The following is a 17784-nucleotide window of genomic DNA, read 5'->3' as shown; positions in this document are numbered from 1 at the left end:
GAAAGCCGTGAATGCCCAAGGACTGCTGAAATAAATTCACAAAGGTCAAGATGACAATAGCCCAACATATCTCTAGTCAATGTTTCTAAGTTCTACATTGACTGGGGCTGAATGTTTGATTTGTGTCCATCATTTGTTTGTACAGCATCTACACTACACAAAGCATGAATTCTGTATGATTTGGAAGTATGAATGAATTAGGACAACAACCGAACGGAAGACAAATCATTCAAAAACAAAATGTCTTCCTTTTATGGTGGCACATACAAATAATAATTAAATCTGGGTGATAATTACTGTAATTCTGTATTTTGTTTCCTGTTATTGTTATTCATTCAAATTATTACGTCCTATTTCAAAGACAGAACATTTGATTTAATACCCGGGCAATGTAAATATGAATTGCTATGTCATGCCTGACATAGCAATAATCTGAAATATTATTTAGGTTCTGATTATTGAACTGTAGTGTGTCTGAGCAGACAAGGCTCACTTCAGAAGGTGATGAGGGTATGAAAGTCAGAAGCAGTAACAAAAGGAAGAGTAGTTTAAATGCGATGTGCATTAAAGCTAGCACTCGCAGATGCTTAAATATGAACACAAATGTTACTATAGCATCTGCCCATCCAAGGGTAGCATCGCATTAAAAACTAGGATCACTAGACATTAAACAGGAAAAAAACGCAAGACAGGGTACAACAAAGTATTTTTGAGGCACGTTATGTCTGCCTATTGTTCATCTTAGTTGGACTGGGACACTACTGTGGCAAACCTGCCCACTCCAACAAAAACCACCGCAAATTATGATCCCAATGAAAATTGGGATTACTGGATTTTAAAGAAAACTAGGACGGGAGGTAAATCCATGTGCTTGTTTATCAATAGGTATCACAGAACATTATAAGCCTGCATTTCAAACAGCTAGTGCAGTCATGATTTTTCAGCGTTCGTTGCCCTTGTTTCCATGGGCATCAACAAGATTGGTCAGCACTGACTGGAAACAATGGGGCACTGGATTTGGAGTAGGATGTTACTCCATTTGCATTAGACAAGTGATGAAATTGGTTTCATGCTCAGCCTAATCATCTAAACATCAACAGGCATCAAATGTTGAAGGGTGTAATCCCTGAAGCTTGTTTCTGATTCAGGAACGGGGATATATGCTTTAACAAATTAAACAGTATGAACAGTAGAAGTTGCTTTCTGTTCACACTCTCCATCTGTCATTAAGTCAGATTTTAGGCAGGCCGAGGAGGCAATAAAAGTTTAAAGGGAGACGCCAGCCTCTGAGTCCCCGATACTCCATCAACCATTTTGGTTAAAGTTTAAAATGTATGCTTTTCTCACAGGTTATGTATGTGAACCATCTTAAGGAGCCAGACTGGATCTAAATCTCTTCTGTAGTAGTACCAATCAACAGGGCCAGGCACCACTGCGCAACCTAAGTCACAGATCCATTGGCGACGCCATGGATACAGCATAATGATTTTAATCACGTATGTCCTTGACATCAGTTGCATGTTTTCTACCCCTGCAGAAGAAGAAACGAGAACTGTCAAATGGTTTCTAATTTAGCTTCATCTATGTATTTGTTTTGAGCTTCTTTCTGACTTTTCTCCCTTCCAGGTCTGTAAGCTTTAAGTTCTGCACCAAACGTTGAAAAATATCAGCTTCTGACTTTCATTCTGAGTTTCTTTGGTGATTAAGAAAGCATGAGATGGCTACTTGTTAGTGATGTTCTCTGACGCATCCTAAAGTTATCAGATAGAGACAGGTGCAGCTGATTACCGTTTCAGTTAGTGTGAATCAAAATAAAGATGTAGAAAGGGTCTCCACAACTAAAATCCCACAACATAAGTACAAACATAAAAAAAGAATGTCTTGTAGGGATCACAGATACTCCTTCTTTGAGACTATTTCAATTTCTGAGAAGTTGGATCAAAATCCTTGGTGAAATGCACACGAAAGTCAATAAACTGTGTTACAAACAAAAGGCTTAGGGCTTCTCATTGTGGTATGCCATTTGACGAGATTAAAGTTCTAACACAAGCTTTGTTGGTGATTTTGTGCAGCTCACAAACCCTACGCTGAACACTCTGAAGCAGACCTGACCATACAGTGCTATGACCTTGGAGTGAGGCAAAAGTTTGCCAAAAGGTACCTAGTGTTGCTTTTTATTTTCATTCACAAAACTTGACAGATTGTGATAGTTTTATTCCACAGGCTAACCAACAATCACACAATGCCAGTGTTCCTTAATGAATACGGGTTGTAATGCATGATTTCACCTACAATCAACACCTCCGCTTACTTGGAACAGCAACTCTCACACTGGGTGCATAGCAAGCATGAAACTCTCTTTTTTCCATCCACCGATTGGCTTCTCCTTCTTATGTCAAAGTAAGCACCAATGAGACTGTTCGGGACTGCCATTCTATTAGGTGCATGCAACACTCCTTGATTTTCTCTTATATGCAGCTTTCTATGATTATCTGGGTTAAGTGTGTGTAGCAAAGCAGTGGGCCATATTTTTGGGGACAGTAATAGATGCACATTGAAAAATGGAGAACAAAACACCCATCAAGCTTTTTGAAGTGTACCAACATTCAACACTGTCTCTGTTTTGTGATCCTCTTTAGCTTAGTTAATGATTCTTTGATTCCACATTTCAGATTTCAAGACACCCACTGAAGAAGGACTAAAATGGTCAGAAATGCCTAGGAAATCAGATGAAAATAATCAATCATAATTTGTTGTGAAAACGCAAGAAGGACTTAGACTCCAAATAGATTTTAATTCACTATTACCTTCAATGAAAACAAATATAAAATAAAGTCAAAATTACTACAATCTATAAAAGAAAGAAGCAGGTTCTCACCAGCACACATCCGTGAAAAAAGGAACTACACCCCTTCCAGGGTTTAGCTTGTATGGATTTCTGAATGTATACTAGGACAGAGGATATTCCTTGGTAGCATGCTCCAAGATCAGTAATATTTGAACTCTAGGACTAAGGAATTAAGTAGCGGTTGTGCAGTATGGGAACCAAAAAATATGTTTTACCAGAAAATTGCTGTCAGAACATTGCCTTAAAATATTGCGCCCTAAACCTGGTTTCCTTTAATATTGCCCCACTGGAGGTAATAGCAGATAATCTGCACCCAGCGGGATGATATTTAGTACAGGCTATTCAAATCACAGGATAACTGACATACAACCATTCACTGTCAATGTGTTAGTCGTTGTGGTCAGGTACCCGTTGATTGAATCCACTGTCCTTTTCCTTGAACAGATGATGGACTCTTTGGAATTGCCCTGTCGTAAATGAAAGTAGGAACTTGACAGGTTATTCTAGTCTAATCATCTCCATGCTCACTCTTACTACACAAACCCACACACTATAATAGAAATGTTTTTTCAGTTTTACTACTTTTTGGTGCTCTCTGGACTAGATGTATCAAAAGTGGGCTGCAGCAGAGGATCTAATCCTTTCCAGTGCACAGGAGCTGTGAAACAAGGAATGCAGAAGGTTTAATGAACAAGTTACTTACCTTCGTTAATGCATTATTTGGTTGAGACAATATCTAGATGCAGATCCCTTACCTTTGAATTACCCAGGCATCAGACTGAATCTGGAAAAATTTGTGTGAGCAGTACTCCTGCGCACCATTGGGTGGCTCCATTCAGCTACGCATGGCGTCAGCGCTGCCAGATGTGACATCACAGTCACCTACATAAGCGCCACCCAGGCGCGCAGAAGTCAGTTACTTTTCATGACTAACCATGCCAGAAGCACAAAGCCATGAAGTGAACGGACTAATGTGTGTCCAAACTAAGGCCCTGAAAGTGAGCGACCCTAACCCTATAAATGTGTCTGCAGACAGAGAAGCATGGGTGGGTCAGTAAAATGCCCGTCTCAGATGACCTGACTGTTCAGGCAGTAGTGTTTGGCAAACATGTGCAGGGACGCCCACGTTGCTGCCTGGAAGCTGGCCAGGACTGGAACACCACGAGCCAACATCAAGGTTGCAGCTTTTCCCCTGATGGAATGGCCACGTAAGCCCTCAGGAGGCTGCTTTTTAGTCAGGGCCTAGCACATCTTGATACAGAGAACGTCCCATATATTTAAACAAAAACAAGAGCAAACCTTCGGTCCATGCGAACAGGGGTATCAAGTAATCCTTGTCACAGGCGTTCACATGGAACTCTTTTTTGGCAAATTATTAGTTTCAGGACACTAAGGAAAGAATAAGTAGACCCCAGGTGTGTAAACAAACCAAAACCAAAATCAAAGGGGAAAAATTGAAGTAAGAAATAAAAATCAAAGGTGTATTGTTTGATTCATTAAAGAGACAGCAGTTTCTATTCAGTACATTCCAGAATACAGAGAATTAATCATTTTACCACAGTTTTGTAAATGTCTGTCTCTGTAAGCGAGGGGCATAGACGCAGGGATTGGTGCTGAAGAAGGTTGCGTTGGAACAACTGGCACCAATCCGGATCGGATTCATGAGACCCCATCGGAACCGAGGCAAGCTGTCAGCGCAGAACCTGATGGGGCCTCCTGCGAAAAAGCAGAGCCCAAAAGTGCACTGGCTCCCGGAAACGGGGGAGGCGCAGAGTCAGATCTGGCAATGACTCAACAGAACTGTGCTTGAACCGCCGATGTTCCCCACTGGTATCATCAATCCTCGATGGAAGAGACAAAGTTGAAGTCCGCCTAGAGTACTACTTTTTGGGCTTCTCCCAGAGTGTCCCGAGGACGTCTAGTATGACGAAGGCGACTCAGGCTCCTGGAGCGGTCCGACGACCACCTTCTTCTTGATCGGGACTGAGACCTCCTAGGAGTCGCGCTAGCTGGCGCAGACTGCAGGGCTACAAGCAGCTTTATGGACCGCTCCTTCAAAGCCTTCAGCACCATGGCTTGGCAGTCCGATCACAACTTTAAGTCATCATCACAATCGAAACACCATAAGCACACAAGGTGCAGGTCGGTAACCGACACAGTGCGGTGACAGGCGTCACATGGCTTGAACCCTACCTTTCTAAATGACATCCCCTTGACATACAAGAAAAAATCTTCAAAACATTTTTTTTTAAAAAGTCTGTCAAAAAGAGACAGAAGGGCATCTCTTCTCTGGATCAGCACTAACTGGGATGGATAGAAAAGAACAGACGTCCGAACGCCTGGGAGGCGCCTATATACGCGAACGTGACTTCACAGAGCCGAGACGAATGGAGACACTCGACGGCATGCACAACTACTGCTCAAACAAAAGTTTCCAGATCCAGTCTGACACCTAAGAAATTCAAGAGTAAAGAATCTGCAGCTAGAAGTCCCTATCAGATTGGTGTCTTCAACTTACAAACTAGAGGCAAAGATAGGTAGGCAGTGCTGAAGCCACAATGACCTCATATGGTTAGAGACTTATAAGGTGCAATATATGTTCTCTCGCCATAAGGTGGAAAATAAAGTTAGCTGTATTGAAGTGTGCTAAAGTGTAAATGTTTAACATGCCCAGGCAGTTCTCAATTAGTGGCACAGTGCAACATTTCCTAATATCGTGCATTTCAATGTCAAAATAAATTTGAAGAAAAAATCATACACAACTAACTGTTCAAAGCTTAAAAATACCTTCCAAGAAAACATCATTTTCATTATCATTAGCAATACAAAGTAAAGTAACCCAAGCCACATACCGCAATAGAAGCCTTTGATGCTAGTGTTATTCAGAGACTCTGCCACAACGTCTTTCAAACTGTTTTTGCTTCTGGTGTCACTGGCATTGAGCTCCACATAACTGTATCCTAATTCCTGAATCCAACACAAAAACCACAGATCAAATGAGATGATCAACAAGTCAGCATATTTTAATAACACCATTTACCAATCATAAATTACTAAGTTTCCTGAACAGCTGCTAGAGAATGACAAGTCATCATAAATTTTGCGTAAACCTATTAAAGGCTAAATTAGCAGGTGCATGTGTATTTGACTTAATACCACAAAATAGCTATTAGTTTAATTTTCCGACATAAGAGCATAAATTTGTTGGCAAAGAAAAAACAGATCAATAAAATGTGTCACAATTTATTACAGGTGCATTTGCTATCTTTAAGGTGGAATTAAACAAAACAGATCGCCAGCAATAAGGAAAACGTTACTTACCCTATAAGCATTTACATGAAGACCGGTAGATTTACATGCTATGCATACTCCTGCTATATAGTGTTGGGCTCAGACATTTACAACTTGCTTTTCTTCAAATAAGTCTTTCAAGTCGCTAGGTGTTGTGACATCTCTTATGACTGGTATAGCGCATGATTATCAAGTCCATTGCTAGATTGCTTTCCTGCACGGTGTGTGAGGAAAGAGACTAAACAGATGGGGATAAAAGTTGTAAAAATACAAGGGGAGATAGAGGAAAAAAGGCTGGAAAGGTTTGTCCTTTATAGATACGTGTTAAACAAGAAGAGCCCTTCTATACAGAAAGGAAGGGTTGTTTTTCTTTCCACTCACAAGATTTTTTGGAAAACTGAGGGTTTTCCTTAATTAACCCTCACCCACCAGGGTTTCCCCTTGGTGACATGCTTCATCATTGGGTTCTTCTCATTCCGCAGCAGAACGGGGCATGCTTCAACATACAAGTTACACAGGAGCACTTACAGTTGATAAAAGGATTTTATTTTTGAGATGAAGTCTATTTGATTTGATTGATTTGCTTATTCGATTTACAGAGCGCAACAAATGCCCGGAGGCGTCTTGGCGCGGAGGACTCGAGGAGCGTGAAGCTAGTGTGTAATGGACTAGATATCAGTTTGGAACAGCCAAGTTTTTACTTTTTTCCTAAATGCTGGAAGATCTGAGCTATTTTTAATTGTTAGCGGAAGGAGGTTCAAAAACTTGGTGGCTCCCAACAAGAAGCTCCTTCCTCCCCATCGGCTCTGCTTGAACCCGGGCACTTGCAACAGTCTATGTTGTGCAGATCTAAGCATCTCTAAGATCTAAGATGGTGCATAGTATTTCATACGCGAGGTTAGGTAAGCAGGGCCCTTTCCATGAAGTGCCTTGAATGTGATACAAAGAGTCATAAAAATAATCCTCTTCTTAACCGGGAGCCAATGCAATGCTCCCAGCCGTTGAGAAACTGATTCATGCTTAGGGATGTTCAATATTAATTTGGCTGCTGCATTCTGCAGGCGTTGCATCTTTTTAAAAAACTTGGGTTTGAATCCCCACATACAGTGCATTACCGTAATCTAGTCTAGAAAAGGCCAGCGCAGTCGCCAACGTTTTTGCTGCCTCCGACGGCACAAAGGGGCAAACCTTCCAAATCATTTTCAGAATGGACCAGAAGCTGGAAATAAGGCAATTGATTTGACTGTTGAAGGTCAACCTACAGTCAAACGTGATCCCAAGATTTTTTGCCTTAGAGACCGGTATTGGGAAGTCCCCCAGAAATACAGGCCACCACCTCCGAGACCAGGTCAATGGAATAGCACCCAAGAGAAGCACTTTAGTCTTAGTGCCGTTCAATTTAAGACAATTGGATTGCATCCAAGAATTGACATGGGTCATGCAGTTGTTAAAGCGATCGGCCACCTCATCTTCATTATTGGTTATGGACACAACTATCTGCGTGTCATCTGCCTAGGAGATTACCGAAAAACCAAACTGTCTAATCAAAGCAGCCAATGGGGACACATAAATAGTAAACAAAGTATGGCTCAGCGACGAGCCCTGTGGCACTCCGCACTGAAGATTAAAGGTTTGGGAGCTGGCCTCACCTAATTCAACTCAAAAAGATCTTTCTGTGAGGTATGATGTTAATAGGGTCATAGAGGATCCTTGGACATCCAGATCAAATAGTCTGTTAATAAGAATTTTGTGATTGATGGTGTTGAAGGCCGCCAACAGATCTAATAATATCAAGGCGGCCTTCCCGCTCTCGTCCAATGACTTCCTTAGCTCCTCACTTGTAGCGATGAGAGCAGTTTCCGTTCCATGACCCTCTCTGAACCCAAATTGAGAAGCAGATTGTTAGAGGAAACTAAAAAGCAGTGAGCTAAATATTTTGCAATTTCTCCAGGACCTTAGAACAGAAAGGAATTCTGAAGATTGTCCGATAGTTATTAGGCTCGGCTGGGTCTAGATGAGTTTTTTTTGTAGTGGTAACAACGATGCTACCTTCCATTGTTGTGTTTATATCTAGGACCCTAATTCGATATTCCAGATTAATGCCCTTATTTGGTTATAATCAATAATATCCTGATAAAGGCATAAGAATCATATCCATATTCAGTAATAGCCTATGCAGTCCAAAGCACAGCACGGCTACTCCCATCGAATCCTAGAAAGCACAACGAGTTCTTTAAACAAACCAAGCCTCCAGCAGCCCGGGAAATCCCCCCTGCTTTTGTTTTGATTTGAACAAGAACTCCTGGAGTCCAGAAAGAACTGTTAGTTCTTAGTGACGTCTTATGTCCAACCTTACGTCAAACCCGGCACCTTTCAGGTATAAATATACTAACAGTTGCCTTAAGCAAACACACGGTGGTTTGGAGCAGAGCGGCCATCTACTTGCCTGAGAGCCCAGCTGATGCGAGAGCCCACTGAAGCCGCCCCTCCCGTTTGACGCACTGAGAGAGACGCTGTCTTTTTCTCCAGCCGAGAAAACCCAGCTCCGGTGTTTCCAGCCTACCCTTGCGGGTTGCTGGAAGATCGAGTCCTGAGGTAAGAGATACCAGACCTCCCACATTCTGTTACCAAGGTACGGAGCTGACTAATCCCTTGAGAGAATTCTTGATGCAGATTCTTGGCAAATTAATCTTAACCAACTTAACTTAAACTGCTACTTACTCACTCCTTCCCAAGTATTAGGTTTAGGTCAGGTACACCGGGGTAGGCTTAGTTAGAAGCACCAGTTGAGTACGTTAGTCAATGTATTTATGTATGTATATAGTTTATCCATTTTAAAGTATCATATGGCTAAGAAACCATATTAATGCTTTTACAGTATTATTTCATAATACTACTTTTACTGTACGCACTTTACTTCACAATAAGTATTGCAATTGTGGCAATTCATTTCTCTTGCATGAGAAAGAAGACTGCTCAATAAATAACACCCTTTTATTGAAAACGCCCGTCTCTCTATTTCTCTGCACTCTGGTGAAACTAAGTATGCACGGTTGACTGAGTGAAATAGCTGCCTATTGTTTTCACACGACTCTAGAGATACACTCTTATTCTGAGAGAGCAAAGTTGTCATGTTTATGCGGTTGTCAGAAACTGAATCCCTTCTTGTCTGAATCAGGGAAGTTCAACCCTCCCTATTCATTCAAGAAAGTTTCTAATAACCTCTGAGCCAACTGGCGCAAACCTAAATTAAGTTTAACATAGTCAGTAGAGACCTAGATGACCTCAGTCCTACGTCTACATTGCTGTTTATGTTATTCCAATGCGCAGAGCCTATTGGGAAAATAGGAACTACACTACATGGCGCCCAACGTTTGGTAAGGCGATAATCTAACGCAAGACACTAGAGTAACTCAGTCATGCTTTTTCACACAGAACCTTTTTTTCCCGTAAAAACTCCAATAGACGTCTAGTGTGGGTGAAAGGTTAATATCCGCCCGATCTTAGTAGGATGAGAATCCTATGTATTAGTTTTTGGTTTGATCAACGTTAAAGGATATAGTGTTCCAAAATATTGTGCACCTAATCTTTGTTTCCTTGAAACTCGATCTGCAACAAAAAAACTTTCAGTCAGTAAAATGTCAGAAAGTGACGAAGAAAGAGAAAGAGAAGCCTTAGCAGCTCGACTCTTAGAGGAAGACACAACCCTCCAAGAAACTGACCCGAGTGTTATAATCATTCCGGTAAATATAAGAACTATAAGTATTAAACTTATAGAAAATGGACTGACACCACGAGGTGGTATAGTCATATTCGTGGTAGGGGCACATGAATATCGGCAGACAGAGGTATTCTATTCATGGATACATTTTCCACCAGCACACGCTGTGACAAAAGAATTCCACTATTACAAAATAGAGTAACCTTCGGGAGAATACACTCCTTTCGAGGGGATCGAAATCCCACTAAATTCCCAAGAGCACCTGCTCTGGTTTAATGGCGCCCTAAAACATAATAATCACATCACCAGGCTCGGTCCACTAGGCAGACCAGGAGCAACGTGGCCGGTTCTAGCCAGCTACACACCACATCCAGACATTGATAAAATGTCAGGCCAGGAACTTTTAGCTCAGCTAAAACTCTTAATTAAAATACATAGACAATTGGTCCAATAAGTCATGCGGACTTCAACAGTCTGCGCCTGGACCGCGCCCAGTGCCAGGACCCCTGGACCCCGCCGTCACCAGCCCACCCGCCGGACCTACGACGCCACCGAGCTCAACGCCGGCCGACTCCCGGGCTGCTACCGAGCCACCCCGAGATTCACCCACGGACCCTTCTGCTGCAACGCCTGCAAGTTCACCTGCATCCGGACCTGCACCACTCCAGCAGTGCTCAAGACCTCGACGAGCAACAGCAGCAACCACCAGAAGTGCATCCTGCTCAACACCCGCTCCGTCCACAGACACGCCGTCGAGCTCTGGAACCTGCTCGACACAACGTCACCAGACGTCGCCTTCCTCACGGAAACCTGGATGAACGCCTCTTCAGCGCCCGACATCACCATCGCCATCCCAGACGGCTACAAGATCATCCGAAGGGACCGCATCAACCACACCGGAGGAGGTATCGCCATCGTCCACAGGAACACCTTCCGCATCACGACCAACTCCCGACCACACCCTCGCTACCGCAGAGCACCTGCACTTTCAGGTCCACATCAACCCCAAGACCACCCTCAGAGGCACCTTCATCTACAGACCCCCGGGACAACGCACACAATTCAGCGAATACATCGCCGACTTCATCAGCCCGCACGCCCTCTGCTCCGCTGACTACATCCTCCTCCGGGACCTCAACTTCCACGTGGAGAACAACAACGACCGCAACACCACCACCCTGCTGGACAACCTCGCCAACCTGGGACTCAAGCAGCTGGTGACCACCCCCACCCACTACGTCGGACACACACTCGACCCCGTCTTCTCTTCCAGCAAGGACATCGCCTTCAGCCACGCCACCGGACTCCACTGGACGGACAACAGCTGCGTCCACTTCAGCTTCGGAAGGACCACGATCCACCACCACCAGCAACAGGTTGCACGCAGGAGCTGGAACAAGATCACAGCCGACCAGCTCGCGACCTCCCTGAGCATGAACCCTCCCACCAGCACAACGAACCCTAGGCAGGCGGCCACCAACCTCACGAAGTGGATCAGCGACTGCGCAGACGAGCTCGCCCCCCTGAGGACCCCACCCAGCAGACCTGGTAGCAAGAAAGCCCCATGGTTCACCGACGAACTCAACAACCACTATAACGATCCACTCCCATCAAAGTGCATCAAAGAAATAAATCATATTGTGATTCCCATATGGACGAAAATAATAAACGCCTCCCTATCCCAAGGAACCCTGCCTGATTGCCTAAAAACGGGTCAAGTGGTTCCCATCATCAAAAAACCCACAGCGGACCCAGCAGATCCAAATAACTTTCGCCCTGTGACCAACATCCCTATTCTTGCCAAACTAATTGAAAAATGTGTTCAAAACCAATTAAGCCAACACATCACGAACTTCTCACTACTAGACGATTGTCAGTCAGGATTCAGAACAGGACATAGCACAGAGACAGCGATCCTACATATTGTCGATGATGCACTACAGGCGTTAGACCTTAATCAGACATGTCTTCTTATCCTCCTAGACCTATCATCAGCATTTGATACGGTAAATCATGAAAAATTATTGAACAGGCTTCATAACAGGATGGGATTGGCAGGAAATGTGCTAAAATGGTTTGAATCTTTCCTTCAGAATAGAACACAAAGATTCCTGGTCAATCAGTCACTCTCAACATCAAGTCCTAATTCAATTGGAGTACCGCAAGGCTCTACGCTATCTCCATCACTATTTAACCTATACATTGAACCTCTCACAGAAATCCTTCGAAATTCAAAGATATCCTACCACATGTATGCGGATGATACGCAGATTTACATCAAGATAACATCCATGGAGGACGTCAAGAGAATGAATGAAGCCTTAAAAATATCGTTACAATGGCTAGCAGACAATCATTTGAAGCTAAACGCACAAAAAACTGAATTTCTATTAATCACACCACCAAATAAACACACAGAAGGGAAAGAATGGTGCAATATGATCACAGCATTAAACTGCACCCCTACACTTGTTGGATCTGCAAAATCATTAGGAATCACACTTGATGAGAACCTAAACATGAAAGGCCACATCAAAGCTATGGCAAAAAGCGCACGCTATCACCTGAACTACATCAGAAAAATTAAACCATTCATATCCACGACGGATCTCAAAATGGCAGTACAATCACTTGTCATTTCAAGGATTGAATATGGATGTACAACGCTAGCAGGGCTCCCAAAAATTTCAACAGCACCACTAAAGGCATGTCTCAATGCAGCTGCAAGACTGATAACAGGATCGAGAAAATTTGACCACATATCACCACACCTGAAAGCATTAAACTGGCTACCTTACGAAGCCAGAATCCAGCTAAAAATGGCATGCATAACCCACAAAGCGCTACACCACAACACACCTAAGTATCTGGCTCAGAAAATTAAAATCTCCGGAGGAAGCAGGCCGGCCAGGAGTGCAAAGGAGCTGCTACTGAGACCAGCCATCTTCAAGAAGAAGAAATCGTACGACAGAGCATTCTCAGGAGCAGCACCAAGGATCTGGAATTCACTTCCGCCAAGCATAAGAAAAATTACAGACACTACATCCTTCAAGAGGGAAACGAAAAGCTTCCTAATAAATAAGTTCCTTCCATAGGTCGGACCGAGGTCAAAAGAACACTTGATAAAGGAGTGAAAACAAAAGCTACACAAACAATAAGCATTTGGGAATCATTGATTCTAGACCACTCATTTCGGCCATATTCAAACATATATACTATCTATTATATATTACAAATATAAGTATTAATGTAAACATCGGAATATGACATACCATGTATATACTTACTATATGACGTCTAATGTATAATGTCTATCTATTGCTTTTGTATGTACCTACCTCTTTACATTGAATGATTTTACAAACTCTTGTCTATAACTACCTCACATAATGTAAAGCGCTCTGATACCTAAGGGTCTTGTTCGCGCTATAGAAAACTTTAAATAAATAAATAAATAAATAAGAGCTCCAAGAAGAACTGCCGAGCCCTCGAGAGAACCTGGTGCAGAGACCCAACACCGGACAACATGACTGCCCTCAAGCTCGCCACCCGAAAACACCACCAACTCATCCACGCCACCAAGAAAACTGCATTCAAGGAACGACTGGACAACAACGCACACAACAGCAAGGAACTCTTCAACATCGTCAAAGAGCTCTCCAACCCCAACGCCGGAAACAACGACATCACCCCTTCGCAAGACCTCTGCAACTCCCTCGCCTCCTACTTCCACAACAAGATCACGGACATACACAACAGCTTCAGCACTCAACCGAGTAACACCACGACCGAACCACCGCCCCCCACCACCACCCTCCGCGCCTGGACTCCGATCAGCACCGAAGACACTGTCCGCACGATGAACTCCATCCACTCCGGATCCCCGACCGACCCCTGCCCTCACCACGTCTTCAACAAGGCCGACGCTGTCATCGCACCCCACCTGCGGGACATCATCAACACCTCCTTCGACACCGCTACCTTCCCGGAGAGCTGGAAGCACGCCGAACTCAGTGCCCTACTCAAGAAGCCATCGGCTGACCCCACCGACCTCAAAAACTACCGCCCCATCTCGCTGCTCCCGTTTCCTGCAAAAGTCATCGAGAAGACCGTCAACAAGCAGCTGGCCGCCTTCCTCGAGACGAACTGATCCCTCGACCCCTCGCAGTCTGGCTTCCGGGCCAACCACAGCACCGAGACCGCCCTGATCGCAGTCACCGATGACATCCGAGCGCTGCTCGACAACGGAGAAACAGCGGCCCTCATCCTCCTCGACCTCTCTGCGGCCTTCGACACTGCCTGCCACCGTACCCTAGTACAACGCCTCAGCAACGTCGGAGTCCAGGAGAAGGCACTGGAGTGGATCATCTCCTTCCTCGCCGGAAGGACACAGAGAGTCCGCCTCCCTCCGTTCAGATCTGAAGCCACCGAAGTCATCTGCGGCGTCCCTCAAGGCTCCTCGCTCAGTCCAACCCTCTTCAACATCTACATGAGCCCCCTCGCGGATATCGCACACCAGCACAACCTCAACATCATCTCCTACGCCGACGACACCCAGCTGATCCTCTCCCTTACCAATGACCCCGCCACCGCCAGAGCCAACCTTCACGAAGGGATGAAAGAGGTAGCCGAATGGATGAAGAACAGCCGCCTGAAACTGAACTCAGATAAGACGGAAGTCCTCATCCTGGGATCCTCACCCGCCGCTTGGGACGACTCCTGGTGGCCCCCCCGCCCTAGGCAGCGCACCCAAACCAACAGACCACGCACGCAACCTGGGCTTCATCCTGGACTCCTCCCTCTCCATGACCAGACAAGTCAACGCCGTCTCCTCGTCGTGCTTCAACATCCTGCGCATGCTACGTAAGATCTTCCGGTGGATCCCCACCGAGACCAGGAAGACGGTCACCCAGGCCCTCGTCACCAGCCATCTGGACTACGTCAACACCCTCTACGCCGGAACCACCGCCAAACTCCAGAACAGACTCCAGCGGATCCAGAACGCCTCAGCACGACTCATCCTGGACATCCCCCGTCGCAGCCACATCTCCGGACACCTGAGAGACCTGCACTCGCTCCCGGTCAACAAGAGAATCACCTTCCGACTCCTCACCCACGCACACAAAGCCCTACACAGCCAAGGCCCAGGATACCTCAACAGCCGCCTCAACTTCTACGCTCCCAATCGCCAGCTTCGATCGACCAGCCACGCCCTCGCCGCCGTCCCCCGCATCCGAAGAGCCACCACAGGGGGACGGTCCTTCTCCTACCTCGCCGCCAAGACATGGAACTCCCTCCCCACTCACCTCCGCCTGACCCAGGACCACCTCGCCTTCAGGAAGCAACTCAAGACCTGGCTGTTCGAGCAGTAGCGGATCCCCCTCCCCCAGCGCCTTGAGACCCTCTGGGTAAGTAGTGCGCTATATAAATGCGATGATTGATTGATTGATTGAACAGTCCAACCGACAATTAATATTCCACAGCTGACCCCTCATCGGGGGAACACAAACAAAATCACACCACAGAACATACAATCATGTCTTGGTAAAGTACCCACAAAATGGGAACAAATTCCATTCTGGTTAGCACAAAAAATTACTCAAATAGAGGCAGTATTTCCAGATACTACTCCTACTGAGAAACACAGAATTCTGACTATCTGTCTTCCAATGGGGATCGCACCACATGTGGAAGACTGTCACACTTGGGGCACAGTCTTTGCTTCCATCTACACATAAACACATGGTGTCCCGTCTATGGCGGTCATACCAGATGTACTAAGACAGATTCAAAATAAATACGGTCCAGAACCTGCTTTAACTCTGGGTATGAAATTAGTGAAAGACTTCAAGCAGGTCTCGGCTATATTATTAGCCAACATAAAAGGAGAAGCAGAATCTGTGGCGATCCGCCAGAAATTGAAGGAAACAGATATAGCAGACCAACCATTTGAACTCGCCAGAATCATAGAAAAATCCTATGAAGAGCTAGGAAGAGATAGTTTGGGTGGGAAACCGGTAAAACCCCAACTAACTGAAAATCCTGAAAAAACATTTATTAAAAATAATTTAAAAACTCCAAAAAAGAGTTGGAATGGTAATAAACAATCCACTCCCAGGGAAAAACATTTCCAGTCCAGAGGAAGGTCTCCTCAGCTGAGAGAGAGATCTCCAGGCCGAGAAGACAAGTCTCTCCAAAGTGAACCCTCTGAAAGAAGATATAACCTTAGAGATAGGGATAAAATAAGAAAACCTGCCAGATATCAAGATGTTGATACACATCCCTCTCGATCCTTCTCACTCAATCTTTCTCGATCTTCCTCACAGAAATCGGAAAGAAGAGGAGGGTCAGAACACAGAGAAGAGCACGTCAAGTCCAAAGACAAGGAACCTGCTCACCAAAGTAAAAAATTACAATTCCCCAGAAAGAAGATAGCAAGTATTAAAATTAAACATGCAGAGAATTCTGAGGACACAACGGAGAGTGGGCACAGACAATGCTAGACAGCGCAGCAGAAGTGGCAATAGCTTGCAAGATCCTGATGAATCTTCTGGAGACAGTGGACACAAATGAATACATTCAGGTGAAAACTGCAGACACACGAGTTAGTGTGCCCCATAAACTATATGAAATAACATTACGTATAGAGGGAGATAGAACTAGGAAAATAAAAGGTCTCTTTTGGGAAAAACTTTCTAAAGGCTATGACATCCTGTTAGCTGAGAAAGACTGGCCACCAGAGTTTGTCAGGGAGTGCCCTCAGGGCAAAGAAATGATTATGCCTGCCTTCTCAAATCATATTCTGATTCATAAAAAATACACATTGGCAAGAAAATGGGCAGTGGCTCAAGCTCCTGCTTTATACAAAAATCATGTAGGATGGGATGAGGATTCTCCTCACCACAAAATCCAGTTAAAAAATCAGCCCACTGCACAAAGGCAGTACCCAGTTAAACAAGAAGCTAAAAAGCAGGTCAGGGAGATCTTAGATCACCTTGAATATCAAGGGGTGATCGAAACATGCACCTCTCAAATGAACAATCCTTTGTTTCCTGTCTCCAAGCCAGACGATTCATATCGTCTAGTTTTGGACTACAGACACATTAACTCCTGTTGTAAAACATTTGCAGAACAAAACTCACATAGTGCAGCACTAATGAATAACATTGTGCGCAAAAAATATAAAACGACATTAGATATCTCTAATGGATTCTTCTGTCAAAACATTGCACCTGAAAGCAGGTATTTGACCGCTTTCTCGATAATGGGTTCGCAAAAACAATTTTGCCGACTCCCACAGGGATTCAAGAATAGCCCAGGATTATTCTCAGCAAGGGTAACAGAGTTGCTACAAATATATGATGATGAGGCATTATCCTATGTCGATGACATCTATCTCACAGATGATGACCTGGAGACTCACTTAAAAAGAGTGAACACCATAATACTTGGGTTCGCATCAGAGGGTTACAAATTCAACTTTAAAAAGTCACGAATTGCCCATCTAACTGTCCTGTTTTTAGGATATGAATTATCAAGTGAAGGCAAAAGCCTGGCAGACAATTTCTTAGAAAAATGTGCTGTACTCCAGGCACCAAAAACGCAGAAGAATTTACAATCAATACTAGGTTTCCTGAATTTCGGAAGAACATACATTCTGAATTATGCAGAGAGGGTTAAACCTCTCTATGAATTAATAAGACCCGATTTCAAACAAATCAATTGGACTCAGAAACGCACAGAGATTGAGATCATTGCAAACAGACATGTTAACTAAAACAAAATTACAAACTCGCGAAAACATACGCAATCTTGTAATCCGAGTAATCCCAGGAAGAGGCGGATTCACATACCTGACCTCTAATGAGGGAGAAACGGTACCTATATCTTACAAATCACATTTGTACACACAAGTTGAAATGAA

General features: G+C 44.3%; 1 protein-coding gene across 1 annotated transcript in view; it reads right to left on the bottom strand.

Annotated features, from left to right (window-relative positions):
- RFC1 (replication factor C subunit 1) overlaps nt 1-17784 on the bottom strand; it is a 742181-nt gene that overhangs the window by 178278 nt on the left and 546119 nt on the right. The window contains exon 15 of the mRNA XM_086963975.1: nt 5701-5815. Coding sequence (XP_086820101.1) covers nt 5701-5815 — 115 coding nt within the window. The remainder of the gene's footprint in view (nt 1-5700; nt 5816-17784) is intronic.

This window comes from Lissotriton vulgaris, chromosome 3_2 (genome assembly GCF_964263255.1).
Source record: "Lissotriton vulgaris chromosome 3_2, aLisVul1.2, whole genome shotgun sequence".
In the NCBI taxonomy this organism is placed as follows: domain Eukaryota; kingdom Metazoa; phylum Chordata; class Amphibia; order Caudata; family Salamandridae; genus Lissotriton; species Lissotriton vulgaris.
Note: the sequence above shows the minus strand (reverse complement) of the source record. Positions and strands in the feature narration are given on the sequence as shown.